Below are 20,960 nucleotides of genomic sequence, written 5' to 3'. Positions count from 1 at the left end.
TGCACCATAATCCAAAAAAAGATTCCATGATTTTTCCATGACCAAATACCAAGTTCCAATACCATTTTTCCAGGAGTAATGTACACACATGTATCACAAAACTGTTTCAATTTCATGCCTGTAATGTACCACTTATTCAAAAACTTTCATAATCCCACATTTATGAAACTGCAAAATACCTTTGGTGTTGCACTCTAAATGTATGTGGTATGTTCAATACTGGTTTATTTATTTTGACTTTTGAGTTGTTTTTTTTCTCAATAACTTGCAAAGTTACTCGTTTAATTTATATTCCTTTATTTTATTTTTTATTTTTATTTATTTATTTTTATATATTTAATTTATTTTTCTTTCATATTACACCTCTCTTAGCATTGGATTTGGCTACATATATTAAGTCACTACAGTGTTGTGTGTTTTCCAGCTTCTGCTTTCTCATCTGCTTCAGATATTAGTACTTTGATATTCTGCTCAACCTGGCACTTCCTTTTCTTTGAGCTTTCCCAATCATACTAAAATGCGCAATTTGGTGTCAGTCTCTGACAATTTTTGACCGTGAAACATTCCGTCGTTATTTATCCAATCTCAACCAAACTTGACAGGAGGACTAAGGGTCACACACTGAAGGTTGTAGCAAATTCACTTGTCCCCCTCCCCATGGGGATTTCCTCCACCAAGGGAGTTTTCCCCACCAAATCCATTGAGCGGTTTGGGAGATATGGAAGTGTAACGTTTTTCCAAGATGGTGTCCGTACCACGTGACATATGACGTCATAATTATGAATAAGAAAATTCTGCAGGTGAAGGCGCTCCTATAGTAAAATTTCATGTCAATCGGACCAACAGTTGCCGAGAAAATGAATTTTAAATTGGTTTAAGTGCTTTGGAGTGGTTTAATGGAGTGGTTTCAGAGATATAGAAGTGCCAAGTTTTTCCAAGATGGCGCCTGTACCACGTGACCTATGACGTCATAATAATCATTTGCATATTCTACATGAGGAGACCCTCCTATGGTGAAAATTTCATGTCAATCGGACCAACGGTTGCCGAGAAAATGAATATTTAAAATGCAGACACGGCACCCATGCGCACTAAATGCTTAACCCCGCTTTTCGCTTCGCGAGCGCAGGGTCATAATGTGGATCTCCTGTGACAAAGCTGAGTGTCTAGGACTCTTACTTTTGCATCACACAAAGATTGGTGGTATTTCTGTCTTCTACCACCTATTTTTTGGTCTTGCACCCTCTGCCCTCTTTTGTCTCTGTCTATCCCAGGTTTCTCTTTCTCTGTCCAACCTAACCCCTCCCCCCTTTTCGTTTGTTAGTTGTCAGTTGGTTTGTTCGTTTCCTGTTTCAACGCTGCTTCCCCCTTCCTCTTCTTGTTCTGATTCATTCAGCCTGTGTGCAGCCTTTGTGCAGCACTCCCGTGTCCTTCTCCTCCCCTTTATCTCGCTCTCACTTCTCTGTCTCTGGTGTATGCTCCCCTTCCATTCCTTCCCTCACGTGGTTGCCTGAGTGAACTGCCAGACTCGACGGTGCTGAGGTTGTTCTTTGAGAATGGCCAGATAAATGTTGACCTTCATAAGCACATGAACAGATGAGCCAATTGGGGCAGAGGACGAGAAAATTGCATTGGCGGGGAAATTGGTCATCACCAAATCCAGAAGGGAAGATTTGCCACTGGGAGAAATCCAGGTGGGAACGTTCACAGATTGAGTCAGTCCTATGGAGTCACACAAATCCTTTGCAGAAGTGCCATGGCTGGTGAGAGAGGTACCAACACCCAGCCAATTGGCATGGTGACAATTGACATCACCACATATGAGGGAGAGAGAGTTGGGATGAGTGGCTAAAAGTTGTCCATGCCAACTGAGAGAGATTTTAAAATGTGATGAACTTAATGTGATTATTCATTGGGGATTATGATTATCATCGCTTTAAACAATAATATTAGCCTTTTGTTCTGGCCTTCGGAACAGAACAAAATTCTGATTTCTCCCGAGCTCTGATAGAAAACTGATAAATCTCATCAGATCTTGAGAAAAATGTTTTAAGAGGTTAGTCACGAGATGGAATGCTTTTCTCATGAAATATTTTGCCATCTGTAATAAATGGCATTCTGTAATTAAAAAAAGCATCTTCCTTTTTCATTGCTGTCGGTTGGTTAAAAACATACCTGGATGAAAAAGAGCTTCGGCTTTCCAATCAGGTAGCTACACTGGTCTCCACGGAACAGATTTGCAAAACCCTTGAGGTTTTCGTTGTTACCAACAGCAAAACGGATTTCTCCTTCTTTAATCTCACAAAGCAGCACACAAACCAAACATGAAGGTGCTTCCTTCTTTCTCTTGGAAATCACTGCAGGAAAACGTTCATCCATTAGCCGTGGAAGACTTTACTTGATGACCCCAATGCCTTTATTCAAATCCACTGCAGCACAAACATCCCATCGCCCCTTCATCGTGGTCCATTCATTGCTACTCTCGGAAAATAATAGGAGTGATGGTAGAAATGATGGCTAATTACATGATGCAAGCAAACCTTCTCAAATAAAAGACTTTTCCTATATCTGTATAATCCCTTATAGTCAGGCAGATAGGTGTATCCATCATAAGAATTGTGGGTTTAGACGTACAAGCATGAAATTTGGCACAGTCATAGATAATAATCTAATGAATAATTCCAGATATGGACCCACCGCGAAAACGTCCTATGGTAGCCATGGCGGCCATTTTACAAAATGGCCGTTTTGACCGCGATTATTTTTTACCGGACGACACAAATGCTTCTTTATGTTCTAATGAAATGACTCTAGATACACATATATGCCATAATTGTATTCTCCAAATGACCACAATTTGCATTTGTGTTGCCAGCAATGTCAATTAACCCACCAAGCACTGTAACAGTAACTTATATTACTAGATAGTTCCAGTTTGATCTTGTTTATACGTCACAATTTTCTCCACCACACTGGCACAAAGCGGTACATTTCAAACTAGCTTATTTGCACTTGCATCGTCCCTTGCTACCCTTTTTGCATTTACAACAAATCAGCTCCCTTGATGAAATGCTGGCTTCAGGAAGCACGGACCACAGGGGTTTCCAGTTGTGGGGATCGATCCATCCCCAATCCCCAGGTGAGGGCAGATCCATAACAACCTTGAGCATGTTTCCCCAGCAGTGGCCACCTGTGTACACATCCCTCTTGATTTGTTGTACCAGGGCTCCTCTGGTAGGGGGAATAGCTTGCATGGCTCGTCCTTTCTTCGTGAAGAGTGCCTGTCGAGCTTCGTCTATGTTGACGAGATTGCTGGTGCGATCGTAGAGAAGAATGGTGAACCGCTCGAGCACTGCCACAACGTCATCAGAGATGTCTGCTGTCCCCGTGGAGAGATGAACTAACGCTGGCGTCAATTCGTCAATACTTTCCAGGTATCCCAGGCTGTATTCTTGCCCCGTGTATTAAATGACGAGACTGTGTCACACCCTGTGTATGCATGGAACATCGGGAGGGCCTGTGACTTATCTGGTCCGAGGAATGCTGCAATTTCATGTGCTGGAATATACCTGAAGTGCTGGCCTGTCCCAAAGGCCACCCAAAGCTCCTGGATTTTGAGTTTGGTTGTTGCTGCCACAGCCAATACCACTATATCTGTATCCACCGTACGCAGAAGAATTTTCTGAAATCCATCACGGACTGCATCCGCGAGATGTATCATCATTCGTGTATCAGCCTCCTCATGGTCACATGGGGCAAGATGACTGGTGTCGCATGCGGGAATGCACGTCACATCTGAACCATCCGTGGTGACTATCTGCTTATCTGATACAAGATGTGTGATGTGTTTTGTCAAGAAGGCAAACAGTTCTGTTTTGTTTGCATCAATTCTCAGGAACTGCTGCCAATTTCCTGGAAGAACAGTGGATCCGTCAACTCTCCTTCGAATGCCTTTCCCACGTTTGTCCCTGGCTTGAGATTTGAGGCTGTTGTCACGGTACTGGTCCCAGACTATATCCACACGACAGGCTCTTTGCAAGTGACCTTGTATGTGTGGCAAGAATACTTTCAGCGCATAATCAAAGGTTTTGGCAGCAACTGGTTTCAGAACGTTCACCAACACTGCCCCGTCAAGGATAGTGACGTCAGTATCTGGTTTTGGAGCATCACCTCTGACCTCTGCGCAACTCTCTAGACACACCAATAGATCTGATTTGGTTCCCAGTCGTAACTTCCCAAGCTGAGATAAAGACGGGGGACATGCTTGGTTTTCATGGCGGAAAAATTCTGCAAGATCAGCATCTCGTGTTTGAGACGCAATGTAGAGTCTTGAGAATAAAGAGCAGTCACTCTTTAGCGAAGTTACTTGCAAACTTGTCTTGGATTTCTCTCTTGGAGACGATCGACTAAACAATGGGAGTTTATTCTTCTTTATTGGCTCAGTAAGAGGTACGGTTCGCTCCAGTAGACGGTCTGCTACGAAGGTCTTGTACTGTTGCTTACCTATCTCCTCAGCCTGTTGAACAGTAGAAACAACAGTTGGGTCAGCAATGTCTCTTGTGTCCAGCCGCAGCAAGTCTGTACTCTCTTCTAGGAAGGGGTTTCCCATTTCCTCTATTACTTCAACCAGACGTTTGACATGTTGAGTAAAGATTATCTGTGAACTATATGTTTGCTCATGGTGGCGTGTGTCTTGATTAATCCTTATTTTCCTTCCCTCCATGGATGCTTCAAACTCGGTAGTCATTCTAACCAGTTCTGGCCCAGCCACCATCCATCTTCTAAGAGCATTTGGATTTTGAGTGAGTCCAACAGCACCACCGTCACTCTTCACAGCAGCATTATTTTGCTCATGAGCCTGGTCAATGGCCATAGATGAGAAAACTCGTTTTGTCTTGTGAACTGTGAATTTGCCATTGGTGAATTCAGTAGCAATATCTGGGTGTGACTTGCTAAGACTCATCATGTCTCGAATGTGGACAGGCACCCATCGTGCATAGTTGGTGTGGTCCATGCTGAAAAACCATGGTGCAAGCTGTGTGAGGCTGTCCATGTACAGGGGGAAGTTTGCTGTCCTCAGTGACTTGGCAAACGTTAAGAGGAGGACTTCCAGTTGAAGAGTGATGTGCCAGAATTGGAACTGTGGCACATCTCGAATTCGTTGACCACACCAGTCATCAAAGGATTCAGGATGGCTTTCATACTCCAGAGACTCTGTGTAATGGGCGTAAGATTTTGTCAGTAGGATATATAAGCTGCTTGCTGTCACTTGATGCGCATGTCTGGTTCTTGTAAAATGAGATGCATGCAGAAATGAATCTGCAGTTCCAGGAGAAGCAACTTTGGCCTGAACCAGGGCTTCCACCCATCCAGCATCTTCCAGCCAGTCTCCGATCACTTTTAGTCCAGCCATCTCTATATGCAGCCCTCCCAAGATGATGACGAAATGATCTTCCCCGTACGTTGATGGCCAAGTCCACTGTATCTGCTTGGAGATGGTGTAGAGTGGTTGATCCACAGTGATCACTGGTTTCTGTCCTTGGTTGACTTCCATCACAGCTTTTTTAATCACGTCCATGGAGTGCCGTATCATACCAACAGACTTGGAGTCGTCCAGAAAGAGGGGAAGTAGTGCTGTGATCGCCGGCAGATTATCTTGTCCTGACTCCTTACTGGCATGGTAGGTTGCCCATGATAAGTTACTGTCACTTTGTGGGATTTCTTGATACCTCTGTTTCACAGTATCCAGCCATCTGTAAATTAAGCAAAGTACATTAGAATTGTCAGAAAACAAGCAAACATTTACTCATGGTATAACAATAATGTTATTGCATCACGTTCTTATGGCATGGTATTATGTTAGAATGTTACAAGTACTCACCCATACTCTTGGTGCAATGCCTGGGTGATCTCCTGCCCATCACTCTTCAATGGACCATCAGCCTTTGGGAGTGGAGGATCCTTCCGAGGTAACACCAGCGGAGGAACACAGGTGTAGGACTCTGGGAGCTCTGACACTGTAGTGGTAGTAGATGGCTGTTCAAGGATGCTGTGTTCCCTGTGGTCCGTCCCATTATTTTGCAGACTGGGGTGCTGGAAAAGTGATATCCCAGTACCGTGAAAGGAATCTGTCGACGTTGTGGAGCTCGGATTGTGGTCGATATTATCAACCGCTGCCGTTGTGAATAAGCCCTCGCGTAGATTGGGTGGACACACTACCTCATCTCGGTGATACTGCTCACACACTCTGTTTCCCATGGATGTGGAGATTGCCATCACTCGGTCATAGGAGATGGACAGTCCGAGATCAAACAGCATCTCAATGAGGTCACGTTTCCGAGTCCTTGCATGGACTGTGAGTCCCACGTAGATGGGCAATGGGGTTTCTCTGTCTTTGTTGTGACGCACAGTAGTACTTCCCACTCTGCGACGGATGGAGCTATTGTACTGCAACAACTGAGCTGTGCTGAGGGTTGCTTGGGTTACACCATCACCTGATTGAGACTTGATGTTGGGGCCGTCGAGGATCATGGACACCAAAGTCAACAGTGACTGAGGTACTGATTTTACTTGGCAGTCCTCATCAAATGAACCTGTGAATGTAGCTGCAGTTTGGAACATTTCTCTACGTACTATCTCCGCTGCCCTTGCAAGACATATGGCTTCGTCATCGTAGTCTTCTTTGCAGACTTTACGGAGGGCAGGTCCTACATCTTTATCAAATGCAAGTAGTATATCACGCCCTTCCTTATGAGCCGTAAGGTCTGGGATTTGGGCCAGGATACGATTTTTTAACTCTGTGTTATGTTGTCTGACATGCTGCTCCACTCCAAGTTGTTCTAGACGATTAGAATAAAGTTTGACGAGATCTGCAAGTTTAAAGACAGGGGCATGCTCTTCATCTATTCTTGTTTCATCGATAAATGACAGCAACTCGGCTAGTGCAATCCCATGGTTGACTTTATCAGTTGTGTCCATCTTCTGTTTATCTTGTAATGATTTAGTTTTGTTGTAAAGTGAAACAAGACACCTTGGATGATATTTTGCATCTTGTGCGACCATGTCCCCAGCACTCAATTTTGCAAGTAGCCTCTCGTCCTGCAGGTCTAATGCACATCTTCGTACGCGTGAGTCTAGACGAAAAGTTGATGCCTCACGGAGTGGTTCGGAAGTTGACACATCTTCGCATAAAAAACAGACATCCGATCATCACTTCATGATGAGCGACTTGACGAGTGTATTTCTTGGATGGAGTAGCATCAGGGTCGCAACCCTGTGTGCATTTCCTTTTTTCTGCTCGTTGTAGTTTTATATTATTGAATTTTGTATGGCAAGATTTGTGCCACTTGGCATTGTTCTCCAGAAACGTAGCTTCAATGCCATTCCCGTCATCAAGGCGTCCTAATTCTAGTGGCATCGGTAATTCGTGAAGTTCATTGAAACGTCTGATGTTGAAGGCAATGGTAAAATAACCAACTCCAACATCGTGCCGTTTTGATTCTGCTGGGCATTGCAAACTTTCTCGTGTGATTTTTTGGCACAAAACGCACTTGTTCCAATCCGTCTGTACCTGCGCCTTTGATTGTCCAGGTTGCAGTGGATCCACTAGCTGATAACTCTTAGACATTTCGCTGTTCGAAACACCAACTGAAAAAAAAGATAAGATACGATAACAAGTTGCAATAAATAAATAAAAACTTTATTTAATTTGCTAATTTGCACTTTATTTAATTTGCTAATTTGCACTAATTTGCATAAAAATGATACGTGGGACATTTTTCCAACTATTTAACATAGCAAATCATTTTCTACACATTTTTTCCTATCTATAGACACCAATGAGAAGTATATTTCGGGGGGGGTGCACGAGACCCCTATCTAGCCCCTAGACTAAAAGCGGCCATTTTGTAAAATGGCCGCCACTGCTACCATAGGACGTTTTCGCGGTGGGTCCATATCTGGAATTATTCATTAGACTATTATCTATGACTGTGCCAAATTTCATGCTTGTACGTATAAACCCACAATTGTTACACCTATCTGCCTGACTATTATCCCTCATAACGATAAAGTAATTTCCAAGTTTTGAAGTAAACACAGATCTAGTTTGTACATTTTAGGTTCTCTTCACAAAAGATTCATGCATAATCCAGACTGTGTAATTTATTTTATGCATTAACATGATTTAAAAGGTTCACGAAAGAGCCCATTTTTGGTACAGCAATGAGCATTTCCTGGGTCGATGCTACTTGTGAGAATCTATCGTGACATTCACTTACCTTTTGTCAGGAACCTTTTGGTCTCAGAAAATGATGTGCAAGGTTCTTCATTGATCTCAAATCCTTTAAAATATTCATTCCACTGTGAACTGTGAACTGTGAACAGTAAAGAGTGAAAGATATCAAGAATAAAATGCTAGTTGTTGACATTTTAACTTGGCAATACGATTCCATATACTTATGCAAAAACAAAGGAAAAAGTTTCTTTAAAATTTGCTCACAGTGAAAACTTAACGATGATATTCTGATGAAACCAAAAATATAAACATCAACACAAGTTTGGAACATCAAGTTATTTTCCCCAAACCGAGGTCCGCACGCACAACTTCCTGCAGAAAGAAACTTTTCACAGATCGTGAGAAGGTACACATGTTGCATAACAACCGCACAAATTGTTCAATAACGGGAAAACATTATATCGCATCTGAATGAACAAGATAAGCCAAAGTTGGTGTGTGACTCATTACGAGATGCATTCTGTACTTTTATGGCTTGGTGCGGAACAAATCGGGCTCACTTGTTCGACCAATACAAACTTTGGCACATATTCCAGTACATATACCGTCAGACCTGATAGTCCAAGAGCTATTTTCTGTAAAGGCCTTAGAAATAGCTGTTTGCTCAACCCACACCACATACAACGTTTGATTGCATTTCCTCTTAGAGTAATCCTTCTGGAACATTTCTAGGGTGGGTGTCACTCGAGATTGTGGTGTTTTAGGAGTCGCGGAAGGCGAGAGAACGAGGCCATTCGTAGGGTTCGAAGATGGTTTATTGTAACAGCAAGATCCAGCACACTCAACTCGAACGGAACTCGGAAGTCGGCACGCTTATATAAAGCCGAAAGCCCTCTTCGGAGGGCGTGGCTCCGGCAACCGCGCGTGCGTCACGTCCGCACAACCACAAGTCCAACAGGCCCGTGCACGTGTATTATGCCCAAATAAGGTAATCACATAAGGTAACCGCCACATGCGGTTACCTGCACATAAGGTAACCGCCACAGTGTAACTCTTCTTTTTTCTACAGGCAAATGTCTGTAATGGGGGTCGGTTCTTATTGATTCATAAGGGGCACCAATTTGATTCATACACCTGCATGAAGAAGTAAATGTATTTATTTGCCAGATGTAGGGCGCCCCTTTATATGAACTTTTCTAGAGCATTACGTGGTTCCTCCTAACAACAAAAGGGTAGTCCAGCATGCGCACGATATTTTTTTGATGTCCCTTCTTTTGTATTGATTGGCATTTTCTATAAGCTATGGAATGTCCCTTCTTTTATATAGTTTGCCACATGACACATACCACATATAAAGGGGCCTGTTCTATGCCCCTGGCATTTTTCCAAAAATGGTCCAGATGAGTTGCCCTAACAGAATAGGCCATCAAACTGTGTGTGATGTGGGTTGAGCGAGACCTTTTTTCGCAGGCCTTGCTCCATGAAAACATCAAAACATGAAACCATGAAAACATGAAAACATGAAAACATGAAAACAAACAGATTTTAATGATGCTGAATGTCCCTTATTTTCTACAAATAGATTTTAATGAGGTTTCTTACCATAAGCGTTTTCAACAGTAGAGGTATCCTCTTTTGACCCTTAGGGAAACAAAGAATGAGTAAGGAAAATGGCATTTTATCTTATTTGAAAGACCTGCTCCCTATGGGAGTGGCCAAGGGAGGGGGGGGGGGGAGGTGGGGCCAGAGGGTTCAAGAGTTCAGGTGCATTTGTGCAGTTGAGTTCCATTTGTATCCAAAGTCCTTTTCGCCTTTATTATACATTTTCACACTCGCTTAGCCAATGATGCTTTAGACTCGGCCATGTTATTATACCATTATTTTTACTATTAGTATTGTAAATATTATTATTACCTCCGCCACCAAAGACTTGTTAGGTATGATGAAAATTGAAAATTTATGTCGGAGCATATGTCGGTCTGTCTCATTTGTTTGTATGTTTGTCTGAGTGCAATAACGTGAGTGTCATATGCCCCGACGGCAGTTTGCATTCTCGTAAGATAGCCGATCGATCTTGCAAGAGCAAACCAGAGATCCTTCACCGCACGGACTTTCATATAAATGTTATTGTTCTGCATAAACTGGCCCACAGCACAGCGACAGCCAACGGAATCCTGCTTGTTGCTTCACTAAGGGGTTTAATCGAAAGACACATACATGGGCATTTCCCAATCTCTCCTTCTCACCAACCGCTCACCCCCATCCGAAACCCCTCGCCCTACCCCCACCCATTCTCCCTAAACCTCCTCCTACCACCCGTTCACCCCATCCCAACCTCTATATCGCCACCCATTCCCCCCTGGTTTTAGAGGAGGGAGACAAGTTTGAAAGTTCATTTTTGAGGTTGGACAGATGTTCTTTTCTGTCTCTCCTGAGAGTGGACATACATTTATTGCGGCTTTCGTGGAATGATCTGAGGTTGCCTTCATTTGGATTTGCCTTCCTGGAGGTGAATGCAAGTTGTTTCAAGGCAACTGCCTCACCACAGGGTTCAGTGAACTATGGGTGGGAAGAAGGGTAGGATAAGTGAAGGTGAGATGGGATGAATCTGTCCATAAGGGGAGCCGGGTTATGTGGGAGAATTCCCAGACTGAATTAACACCAGGGCCAGCAGATATGGGATATCAGTCTGGAAGTGTGATGGCTACTTGCAGTCCCTGCCAGTTTGCCTCATTAAACTGCCAGACTCACCAACACTGAAGCTGTTCTCTGAGAATAGATGGAGAGATGTTGACCTTCACATGCACATGATCAGACGAACCAATTGGAACAGAGGAAGAGCATGAGGCATTGACGGGGAAGTTTGTCAAAACCAATTCCAGAAGGGAGGACTGAAATCTTAATGGGAACGTTTATTCATCGAGTCGGTCCCATTGAGTCACAGACGTCCTTTGCATGAGTATCATGGCTGGTTAGAAAGGTAAATGGAAGTCCGGGGAATTTATTGTCATATTCACGCAACCTCTGCAAAATGGACATCTCCGGATTTCCAAACTGGATACATGGTCACAGACTTCATCGGTGGGGTGGTAAAAATGTTTTTAGTTGATGGTACGGATATAAATGTGGTACTCATCCCATGTTACATGTTAAGGCAGATGCCCAGTCTGCCAGCATTATTTGGTGGGCGTTAGAGATATCCATCATGTGGAGGTGAGTTATTGCTGGCACCCGGAACAAACTAATTACTGCATCCTCAGTTGTGTGGTCACCTGTCCGATGTTGTAACGCCGCCGACAAACCGCTTCGGGCAAACGGACACTCTGTATTGACCATGATACACAATAGTGATGACATTACCTTTAATGTTGATGATGATGCAGAGTTTGCGTTGTGTCATGATGTAAGGATCCTTTGCCGCTGCCTCATTGCCTCTTCTCTTCCTGCAAACATAACATTATCATTTTAAATGCAATAATATGTCGATGTCCATTATTAACTCAATCATTATGGAGCAGACAATTATAACGTACATCATTTTCAAAATGATAAGCTAAAATGGATTGGCCCATTTGGTACTCCCATCTGAGAACTCGGCACTTACACCTGGCACATGAACCAACGTGGACATAAAACCAAAGCAAAACAATGCATGTGTACATCACATTTATTAATTTAATTAATTGCTTTCCCATTAGACTGGATACTTTGGGGGGGGGGGGTGGGGGGGTGGGGGGAAATGTTAACCAGTCAACAAATTATAGGCTATGATTTTATCACTGCAAGACAAAACAAAACTGCTGTCAAATGATGGACACAACATGTACAGGGTGTTCCAAAAAGACCCGGACAACTTTGGTTGTTAATATCTTTAGAAACATAAATGATACAATGATACCCTTGGGTTTATATGATACAGACCGACAAAGTTCTGTACACACCATCAATACACATCAATTTGAGCTCCGTTTGTCGTGCGCAGGACATCAAGGTGACACGTACAAAAGTTATTTACCTGTTCGGCTCAGCATATTTGCATCCACCAGTGAGCATGCAGCTGTGATCCAAGAACATAGATCCTGCAGGTTTGCCACTTCGGTGTTGTAGACAAAATCTTTAACAAACCCCAGAGAAAAAAAAGATCAAGGGGAGTTATATCTGGTGATTATGTTGGTCCTTTTCGGCCAATCTAGCGACCTCGATTTTTTTTTAGCTGCGACGAGCAACTCTATGAGAGGACCGCGTTGTTGTTGTTGTTGTTGGGGTGCCTTTTTAAATAGCGAATGCACATACACTCGGACGTGCATTGGTATGAGGTAAGAACATCGCAGACTAAAATCGCGATTTTTTTTGAAGAAACCAGAATAAATTTAGCAACAAAGACAACATGAATGTTTTCATATCATTCTCGTTTCACAGAACTTGACACAAATTAGGTGTAATTATTGAATAGGGCATGCGCATACACTCGGACGTGCATTGGTATGAGGTAAGAACATCACGGACTAAAATCGCGATTTTTTTTGAAGAAACCAGAATAAATTTAGCAACAAAGACAACATGAATGTTTTCATATCATTCTCGTTTCACAGAACTTGACACAAATTAGGTGTAATTATTGAATAGGGCATGCGCATACACTCGGACGTGCATTGGTATGAGGTAAGAACATCACGGACTAAAATCGCGATTTTTTTTGAAGAAACCAGAATAAATTTAGCAACAAAGACAACATGAATGTTTTCATATCATTCTCGTTTCACAGAACTTGACACAAATTAGGTGTAATTATTGAATAGCGCATGCGCATACACTCGGACTTCCCCTACCGACCAAGCCCGTTTCAAATTATCCCTCTGCCACCCAGAATTAACATTAATAAATAACATTCACGTCCATACATTATATGTAATCAGTTGATGAAGCATGGTGCATCGCAAAACAAAGGACAAGACCAGAACTGAAAGACAAAAAGACGCTAGTGCATGCGTATAATTTAATGACTGGTTGAATTTGGTAGCGCATATTGCAACGGATATCGTCATGATTCTACACGTCGCAGCTGGTGACCACACTGTGGTCATTTTTCTCTTGTTTCATTCAGGATGGCTTGAACGACTAAGACAATGAGGGGAAGCACCGTCCTGTTGAAAAATGATCTCGGGTTGCAGGTCTTCAATCTGTGGTAATGTGAATCCTTCCAACATGTTCATGTAAATTGTTGAGGTCACTGTGTCCTCTGCAAAGAAAGACGGATCAACCAAGCGGTCATGGAGAAGGCCACACCACACATTGACCTTTGGACTGTCGCATATGTGTTCAATGACCACGTGGGGGTTTTCAGAACCACAGATCATCACATTGTGCCGGTTTACTTTCCCCTATACTTCCCCTATACCTCCCCTATACATATAACCTTTTCAGGAAATCTTCGCCATCCGCTATGCGACTGAGCATTTCCAAGGCAAACGCCTTGTGTTTGGGCCCATCATTTGGTTTGAGCTCCTGCAGAATCTGCATGTTATAGACGCAAAGCTTCAGTATTTTATGCAAAACCCTGTGTACAGTGGTGGTTGGTAGTCCCAGTTCTCTGGATTCACCTGGGATTGATTTTCTGGGACTTTGTTGAAATGACACACACTCGTTCAATTTCTGCAGCAATTGTGCTTGGTCGACCGGAACTTTCTGTTTCTGGCAACTTCCAATCTCCTTAAACCTCTTGCACCATGATCTAATACCAGTTCACGATGGCAGATTTCTTCCATACCTTGTACAAAAATTACGCTGAACTTGCATGTCAGATCTCGTCTCGATGAACTATTCGACACACTGATATTTCTCCTGTGGAGTCACCATTCTCTTTAAAATTAAACCATCAGACCTAAAAATAAAGAAACCTTTATAAGCTTCTGTATCATATAAAACAAAGGGTATTGTTGTATATTTTGTAGAAATAAATATATTAACAACCAAAGTTGTCCAGGTCTTTCTGGAACACCCTGTATACATTTTGGAGTAACTTGTACATTTAATCTAAATATCCAACAAATAACTACGAAACAAAACGCAAAACCATAGTATTTTGTACTTAAACCACTCACCCTCCACCCCCACCAATCAAAAATAATTTTTTTCCAATTTTTTCCTTGAGAGTTTGCTCCAGTATCCATCGTGTCCATACCTCCCGCATCTTCCTCTCCCCTTCATTCGTACCCGCATCCCTTGTTTTTCAGTCTCCGTCTATTTTCTCCCTCGGCCTAGCTATTGCTGTTTCCCCCTTCTATTTCTACTGTTCCTTTTGTTCTGTTGCATCCTGATCCATTCTGTGATCTGGCTCTTCCACGAGCCTTGAATGTGCATACAAAAACAAACAAACAAAAACAAGACCGAAAGTCTAACAGCGGCGTAGCCGGGCTTGTTTTGATACTTCAGTTGAAGAGGATAGTATGACCTGGGTGGAGATACCAGTTAGCAAATAATGTAAATATTAAATTATTTTGAAGTACTCTAAGCTGTCTGTCACCACGGAAGTGACGAGATTGCATTGAGACAATGGTTTATACTATATGTTGGTGAGTTAGTCAACGCTATCAAAGTGACCTCACACCATCCCGACACACACAGGTGTGTGTTACGGAATGAGGTGTTTTACGGCAGCTGGAGTGCAAATCCTGCCACCAACCTCCTTGAGAGAGGACCCAGTGAGTTGGTACTTATTTTGCCAACCTCGGAAGGATGACAGGCTGAATCAACACCACCTGGTGTTAATTCAACAGCTGACCTGGATTACAAACTCAGGACCCAAGGATCCCAAGCCCTCCACCCTAACCGCTGTAAACACAGGAACCAAACATCCCGTAATCAAAGTTTTAATTATATATGATCTGGGGGGCGTGCACACCCCTACCAGACTCCCATCATATATCATCACCCTGTTGTCATAATTTCAGTTCCCCCAATCATCAAGTGTGATAATTTGCCCCAACCAGGTATATGACGTAATATATGAACGTTCCCCAAAGTGTGGTGAAAGAAACATAACTGGCAAAGCCAAATGGCATTACATTCGACCTTTCAGAAGCGTAATTGTCGCTATAAAACTCTCCCAATATGTTGGATAAATATGTGAGAGACAAACATACATACGGAGAGACAAACGCTGTAAACACAGGAACCAAACATCTACAACATAAAAAATCGTTTGTTTAATCATGAATAGTATAGTCCAGTTCCAAAAGCCTCTTTGCGAGTTTGAAGAAGAGGAAGAAGCGCTAATGCATGGTTTGTTCAACAACAGTTTGAACGGAAACATTTATTATTCTACGACAGTAGAAACCATTTAGAAGGACACGGAACGAGCATACAGAATTATATATACAGTAATGATATTTTCCGAAGCAATAGAAAAATATATAAAACGAAACAGAAAGAACCCACAAACAACAACAACCACAGCCACAATAACAATCAAGTGTCATACAACAACAACAACAACAACAACAACAACAACAACAACATGCATTTGAAGGCCATTTTCCCTGCTAGAGTGGGGGTTAGCCTTGCGGTCCCCATGACAATCTTCTCCATTTTGCCCTATTTTCTGCATCTCTCCTTGTTAACCCCCTTGCCCGCATTTCTTCTTCCACCATCTTTAGCCAAGTCTTTCTCGGTCTTCCCCATCCTCTACTTCCTTCTCCATTCATTTCCATCACTCTTCTCAACCAGTCACTTTCATCCTTCCTCAACACATGACCAAACCATCTCAACCTGTTCCTCTTCACAGCATCAATCACAGGCTCTATTCCCATCATATTTCGCAATTCATCATTTGTCTTCCTCTCTCTCAACGATACTCCGCACATCCACCGAACCATTCGCATTTCCACCCTTTACAGCCTTCGTTGCTGCTCTACGTTCATTACCCATGTCTCGCTCCCATAAATCATAACACTTCTCACACATGCAGCATACACCTTTCCCTTCAGCTTCAACGACACTCCCCTCCTCATCAGCACGCCACTCAATTCCCGAAACTTCTTCCATGCACATCTCACTCGAGCAACCGTTGCTGAGTCTGATCCACCTTCTCCATTCAGCATGTCTCCTAGGTAGCAAAATGTTTTCACACCTTCCAGCTTCACGCGTCTCCAAGATCCAACTCAACATTTCCTCCATCTGCAGCTGCCTCTGCACACACCTTACATTTGAATGTAGTTGCCACACTGGTTAATGACTCTCTCAGACCACGACATTTTTGATGAACCCACTCAGCGCACATTGTACATTGAATGGAGTTCACTCCGACACCCTTCCTGCACACAGTACACAGCCACTTCCCAGTTCTTTCCACCTCTCCACATGCTTTACCACTTGTCATCACCTTCGTCTTTCCGATAATCACCTTCAGACCTTTTGTCTCCATACATTCCTTCCACTTGTTCATCTTTTCCTTCAGTCCATTCATACTCTCCCCATTCAACACCAGATCATCTGCATACAACAACTCCCACGGTAAACCCTCCTTTACGTTCTGAGCCAGCACCTTCATCACAGCTACAAATAGTACTGGACTTAGTACCGACCCCTGATGCACTCCCACCTTCACCTCAAACTCACCACTGTTCCCGTCCTTCGTCCTTACAGCTGTGCGCGCTCTTTTGTACATTGCCATCACTACTCTGATCAACCATTCCTCCACTCCTAACTTCCTGAATGCCCATATCACTACTTCGCCTGGAACCCTATCGAATGCTTTCTCCAGATCAACAAACCCAAGAAACAACTTCTTCCTCTTCTCCGTGTACTTTTCCTGTAACTGCCTTACAATAAAAAGCGCGTCTGTCGCTCCTCTTCCTGGCATAAATCCAAACTGCATTTCATCAATCTTCACTTTCTTCCTTATCCTCCTCTCCAAAACCCTTTCCAATACCTTCATTCCATGCTCCAATAACTTTATTGCTCGATACGAGCCACAATCCAGAGGGGCACCTTTCCCCTTGTATAGAGGGACGGGGGTACTCAGTTTCCAATCCGCTGGAATGCCGCCTTCTTTCACCACCAGATTACAGATCTCTGTCATTCTCTTCACACCCCAACTTCCTGCTGCCTTCAACATATCTCCCACAACTCCCGTCGGCCCTCCTGCTTTTCTACTCTTCATTGTTTTTATGGCTTCCTCAACTTCCTTCTCGGTTATCTTCTCTGCCAGTCCTAAAACTGGGTTACTCTCTATGTTGCCATCCCATTCATTCTCTGCATTCAACAGCATTTCCATATATCTCTTCCATCTTCCTTTAATTCCATCTGGGTCCACAACGATTTGTCCCACTTCATCCTTCAAGCAACTCACCCCCATCACATCACACCTCTCTTTCGCTATCTACTTTGCAATCCTGAATACCGCTCTCTGACCCTCTTCCGAATCCAAGCGTTCTCCGACCATTTTCCTACATGCCTCCTGCGCCTTTGCTACCTCTTTCTTTGCAGCCTTCTTGGCTGCCTTTCACTTTCATGTTCTGCTTTTTCTGCCCCCGTACCCTTCGCCTTCTGCCACTCCTTGAACTTCTTCCTCTTCTCGTCAATCCTCTTTCCAACTTCATTATCCCACTACCACGTTTCCGAGTGTCTCGGTGGTCCTTTTGTCCATCCACATACCTCACCAACGGCTCCCAACAGACTAGCTTTCATTGACATCCAACCACTTTCAAGCTCAACCACATCACCCTCTACCCTACTCAGCCTCTCTTTTAATGCCTCCCTTACTGTCACCTCTTTCAACCTCCACACCTTCATTCATCCGCCGAGCTCTCCTCACACCTTTCACCCTCATGTCACAGACAACCAAATGGTGCTGTGAAACAGCCTCCTCCCCCGGGATCACCTTTGTGTCCCGGAGGTGCCCCCTATCTCGCCTAAGCACCATCAGGTAGTCAACGGTTGTCGTCGACCCACCTGATGTGTATGTAACAAGCTTATTATCCTCTTTCTGGAATTGAGTATTACAAATCAACAAATCAGCTCCATCAGCAAACTCCAAAAATCCTTTCACCTTCTCCATTTCTCACACCATATCCGTAACCCCCATGAACTCCCTCAAAACCGTCCTTACTCCTTCCCACATGTCCATTTAGGTCTCCTTCTACCACAACACCTTCCTCATCTTTCACATTTTCCATCAGCTTCTCTATCGCACACCAGAACTTGTCCTTCTCTTCATCGCTCCGACCAACCTGCGGAGCATATCCCGAGATGACGTTCACCAAGAGCTTTCCAATCATCATTTTCACCATCATCAACCTTTCACTGACTCTAGTTACACTCACCACACTGTCTACAAACTCCTCAGAAAACAGGACACCAACTCCATTCACGCCCTCCGGGCACCCTTGCCACACAAACTTGTATTTCTGTCCCTGCCTACCTTTCACCATTCTCACACCACTTCCCTTCCATCTCGTCTCTTGCACACAACATATGTCCACTCTTCTTCTGACCAATACTTCCACCACTTCTCCTGATCTCCCTGTCATTGTCCCTACATTCCATCTCCCAAACCTCAGAAACCGATCTCCACTTCTATTCGGGCATCAGACGTTTCGTCGTCATAAATGGAGTGATTTTCCACCCTTGCTTCGATCGGGTTCCCCACGGGGTACTTCGGGCTGTACCCTGCCCATATGTAGTTGTAATTGTCATGGTTCTCTTTTTGAGGCAATGTTTTTATGGCCGGATGCCCTTCCTGACGCCAACCCTTTTAGTCGCCTCTGATGACACGCAGGGATACGGTGTACCTATTCTAAACCGGGGTACACACCGGGAGTGTTATAAAATATCCTTATTTTCACGTGTTGTACTTCATGTGTTTCACCTGTTTGTTTGTGTTTCACACTGAATGAAAAACGTTGCGGTAGAGGATGCAGATTGTGATACATGACAGGTGCAACGATATGTCTGGCCTGAACGGCATAGTAATCAAAATGGCGGCTTTGTGGAGTCAGCCGTCGTCAGTCATATCAGTATGACATGACAACACATCACCCCTGTCATGTGACCAGATCATCAGCTCTGATTGGTGTACGTTTAAGGGGGCATACATACATATATACATACATACGGACAGACAAACACTGTTCTCGTCGGCTTTGCCCTATGGGCTACACTGTCAAAAAAACATTAAGACAACATATTATAATTTCACATTTTCGATTATCCTGTGTGTGGTGCACTTTGTGATGTTTCTGCTACAATATATATGCACAGTGCTTACCAGAAAAAATCGGCATTCAATGTGGATTGAAAGCAGGGAATTTGCTTGTATCCCTCAGCAAAAAAGTCTTTTTGTGATATTTCCCAATGGATGCGAGTGAGTTGACGCAATATGTCTGGTCTCGATTCAGACTTAAAATCTTTCATAAACGTGTCACACACTTTCTGAATGAAATATGAACCATTCTTTCGATGCCGGTAGGATACAAATCCTGCATCACATGGAGACAAATAAAACAAAAACTTGTGAGAATCAGTGCAAACCAAACAATAAGAAGATAATTAGTGTGTGGAAACAAGTATATTGATAGCGAACTTAAATGCAAACTTATATGACAGAGCAAAGTTAAATGAGCAAACAGAGAAAACTTAAATGAGCAAACAGAGAAAACTTAAATGAGCAAACAGAGAAACCTTAAATGAGCAAACAGAGAAAACTTAAATGAGCAAACAGAGAAAACTTCAATGAGCAAACAGAGAAACCTTAAATGAGCAAACAGAGAAAACTTAAATGATCAAACAGAGAAACCTTCAATGAGCAAACAGAGAAACCTTAAATGAGCAAACAGAGAAAACTTAAATGGCAAACAGAGAAAACTTAAATGGCAAACAGAGAAAACTTAAATGGCAAACAGAGAAAACTTAAATGATCAAACAGAGAAACCTTAAATGAGCAAACAGAGAAAACTTAAATGGCAAACAGAGAAAACTTAAATGAGCAAACAGAGAAACCTTAAATGAGCAAACAGAGCAAACTTAAATGAGCAAACAGAGAAAACTTAAATGAGCAAACAGAGAAACCTTAAATGAGCAAACAGAGCAAACTTAAATGAGCAAACAGAGAAACCTTAAATGAGCAAACAGAGCAAACTTAAATGAGCAAACAGAGAAACCTTAAATGAGCAAACAGAGAAAACTTAAATGAGCAAACAGAGCAAACTTAAATGAGCAAACAGAGAAAACTTAAATGAGCAAACAGAGAAAACTTAAATGAGCAAACAGAGAAAACTTAAATGAGCAAACAGAGAAACCTTAAATGAGCAAACAGAGAAAACTTAAATGATCAAACAGAGAAAACTTCAATGAGCAAACAGAGAAACCTTAAATGAGCAAACAGAGAAAACTTAAATGAGCAAACAGAGAAACCTTAAATGAGCAAACAGAGCAAACTTAAATGAGCAAACAGAGAAAACTTCAATGAGCAAACAGAGAAAACTTCAATGAGCAAACAGAGAAAACTTAAATGAGCAAACAGAGAAAACTTCAATGAGCAAACAGAGAAAACTTAAATGAGCAAACAGAGCAAACTTAAATGAGCAAACAGAGCAAACTTAAATGAGCAAACAGAGAAAACTTAAATGAGCAAACAGAGAAAACTTAAATGAGCAAACAGAGAAACCTTAAATGAGCAAACAGAGCAAACTTAAATGAGCAAACAGAGCAAACTTAAATGAGCAAA

At 42.8% G+C, this 20,960-nt stretch overlaps 1 protein-coding gene across 2 annotated transcripts in view; it reads right to left on the bottom strand.

The window, feature by feature from the left end:
• The window catches only part of LOC137433175 (uncharacterized), a 130,454-nt gene that overhangs the window by 5,816 nt on the left and 103,678 nt on the right, over positions 1 to 20,960 (bottom strand). For both annotated transcript variants that reach the window (XM_078783686.1, XM_078783687.1), the window contains exons 25-29: positions 19,503 to 19,713; positions 11,597 to 11,679; positions 9,839 to 9,877; positions 8,280 to 8,375; positions 2,176 to 2,357 (exon numbers count right to left, since the gene is read on the bottom strand). In XM_078783686.1, coding sequence (XP_078639812.1) covers positions 2,176 to 2,357; positions 8,280 to 8,375; positions 9,839 to 9,877; positions 11,597 to 11,679; positions 19,503 to 19,713 — 611 coding nt within the window. The remainder of the gene's footprint in view (positions 1 to 2,175; positions 2,358 to 8,279; positions 8,376 to 9,838; positions 9,878 to 11,596; positions 11,680 to 19,502; positions 19,714 to 20,960) is intronic.

The sequence above is a fragment of the Myxine glutinosa genome, chromosome 8 (genome assembly GCF_964187855.1).
Source record: "Myxine glutinosa chromosome 8, kmMyxGlut1.1, whole genome shotgun sequence".
Classification (NCBI taxonomy): domain Eukaryota; kingdom Metazoa; phylum Chordata; class Myxini; order Myxiniformes; family Myxinidae; genus Myxine; species Myxine glutinosa.
This window is presented reverse-complemented; position numbering and strand designations above follow the sequence as displayed.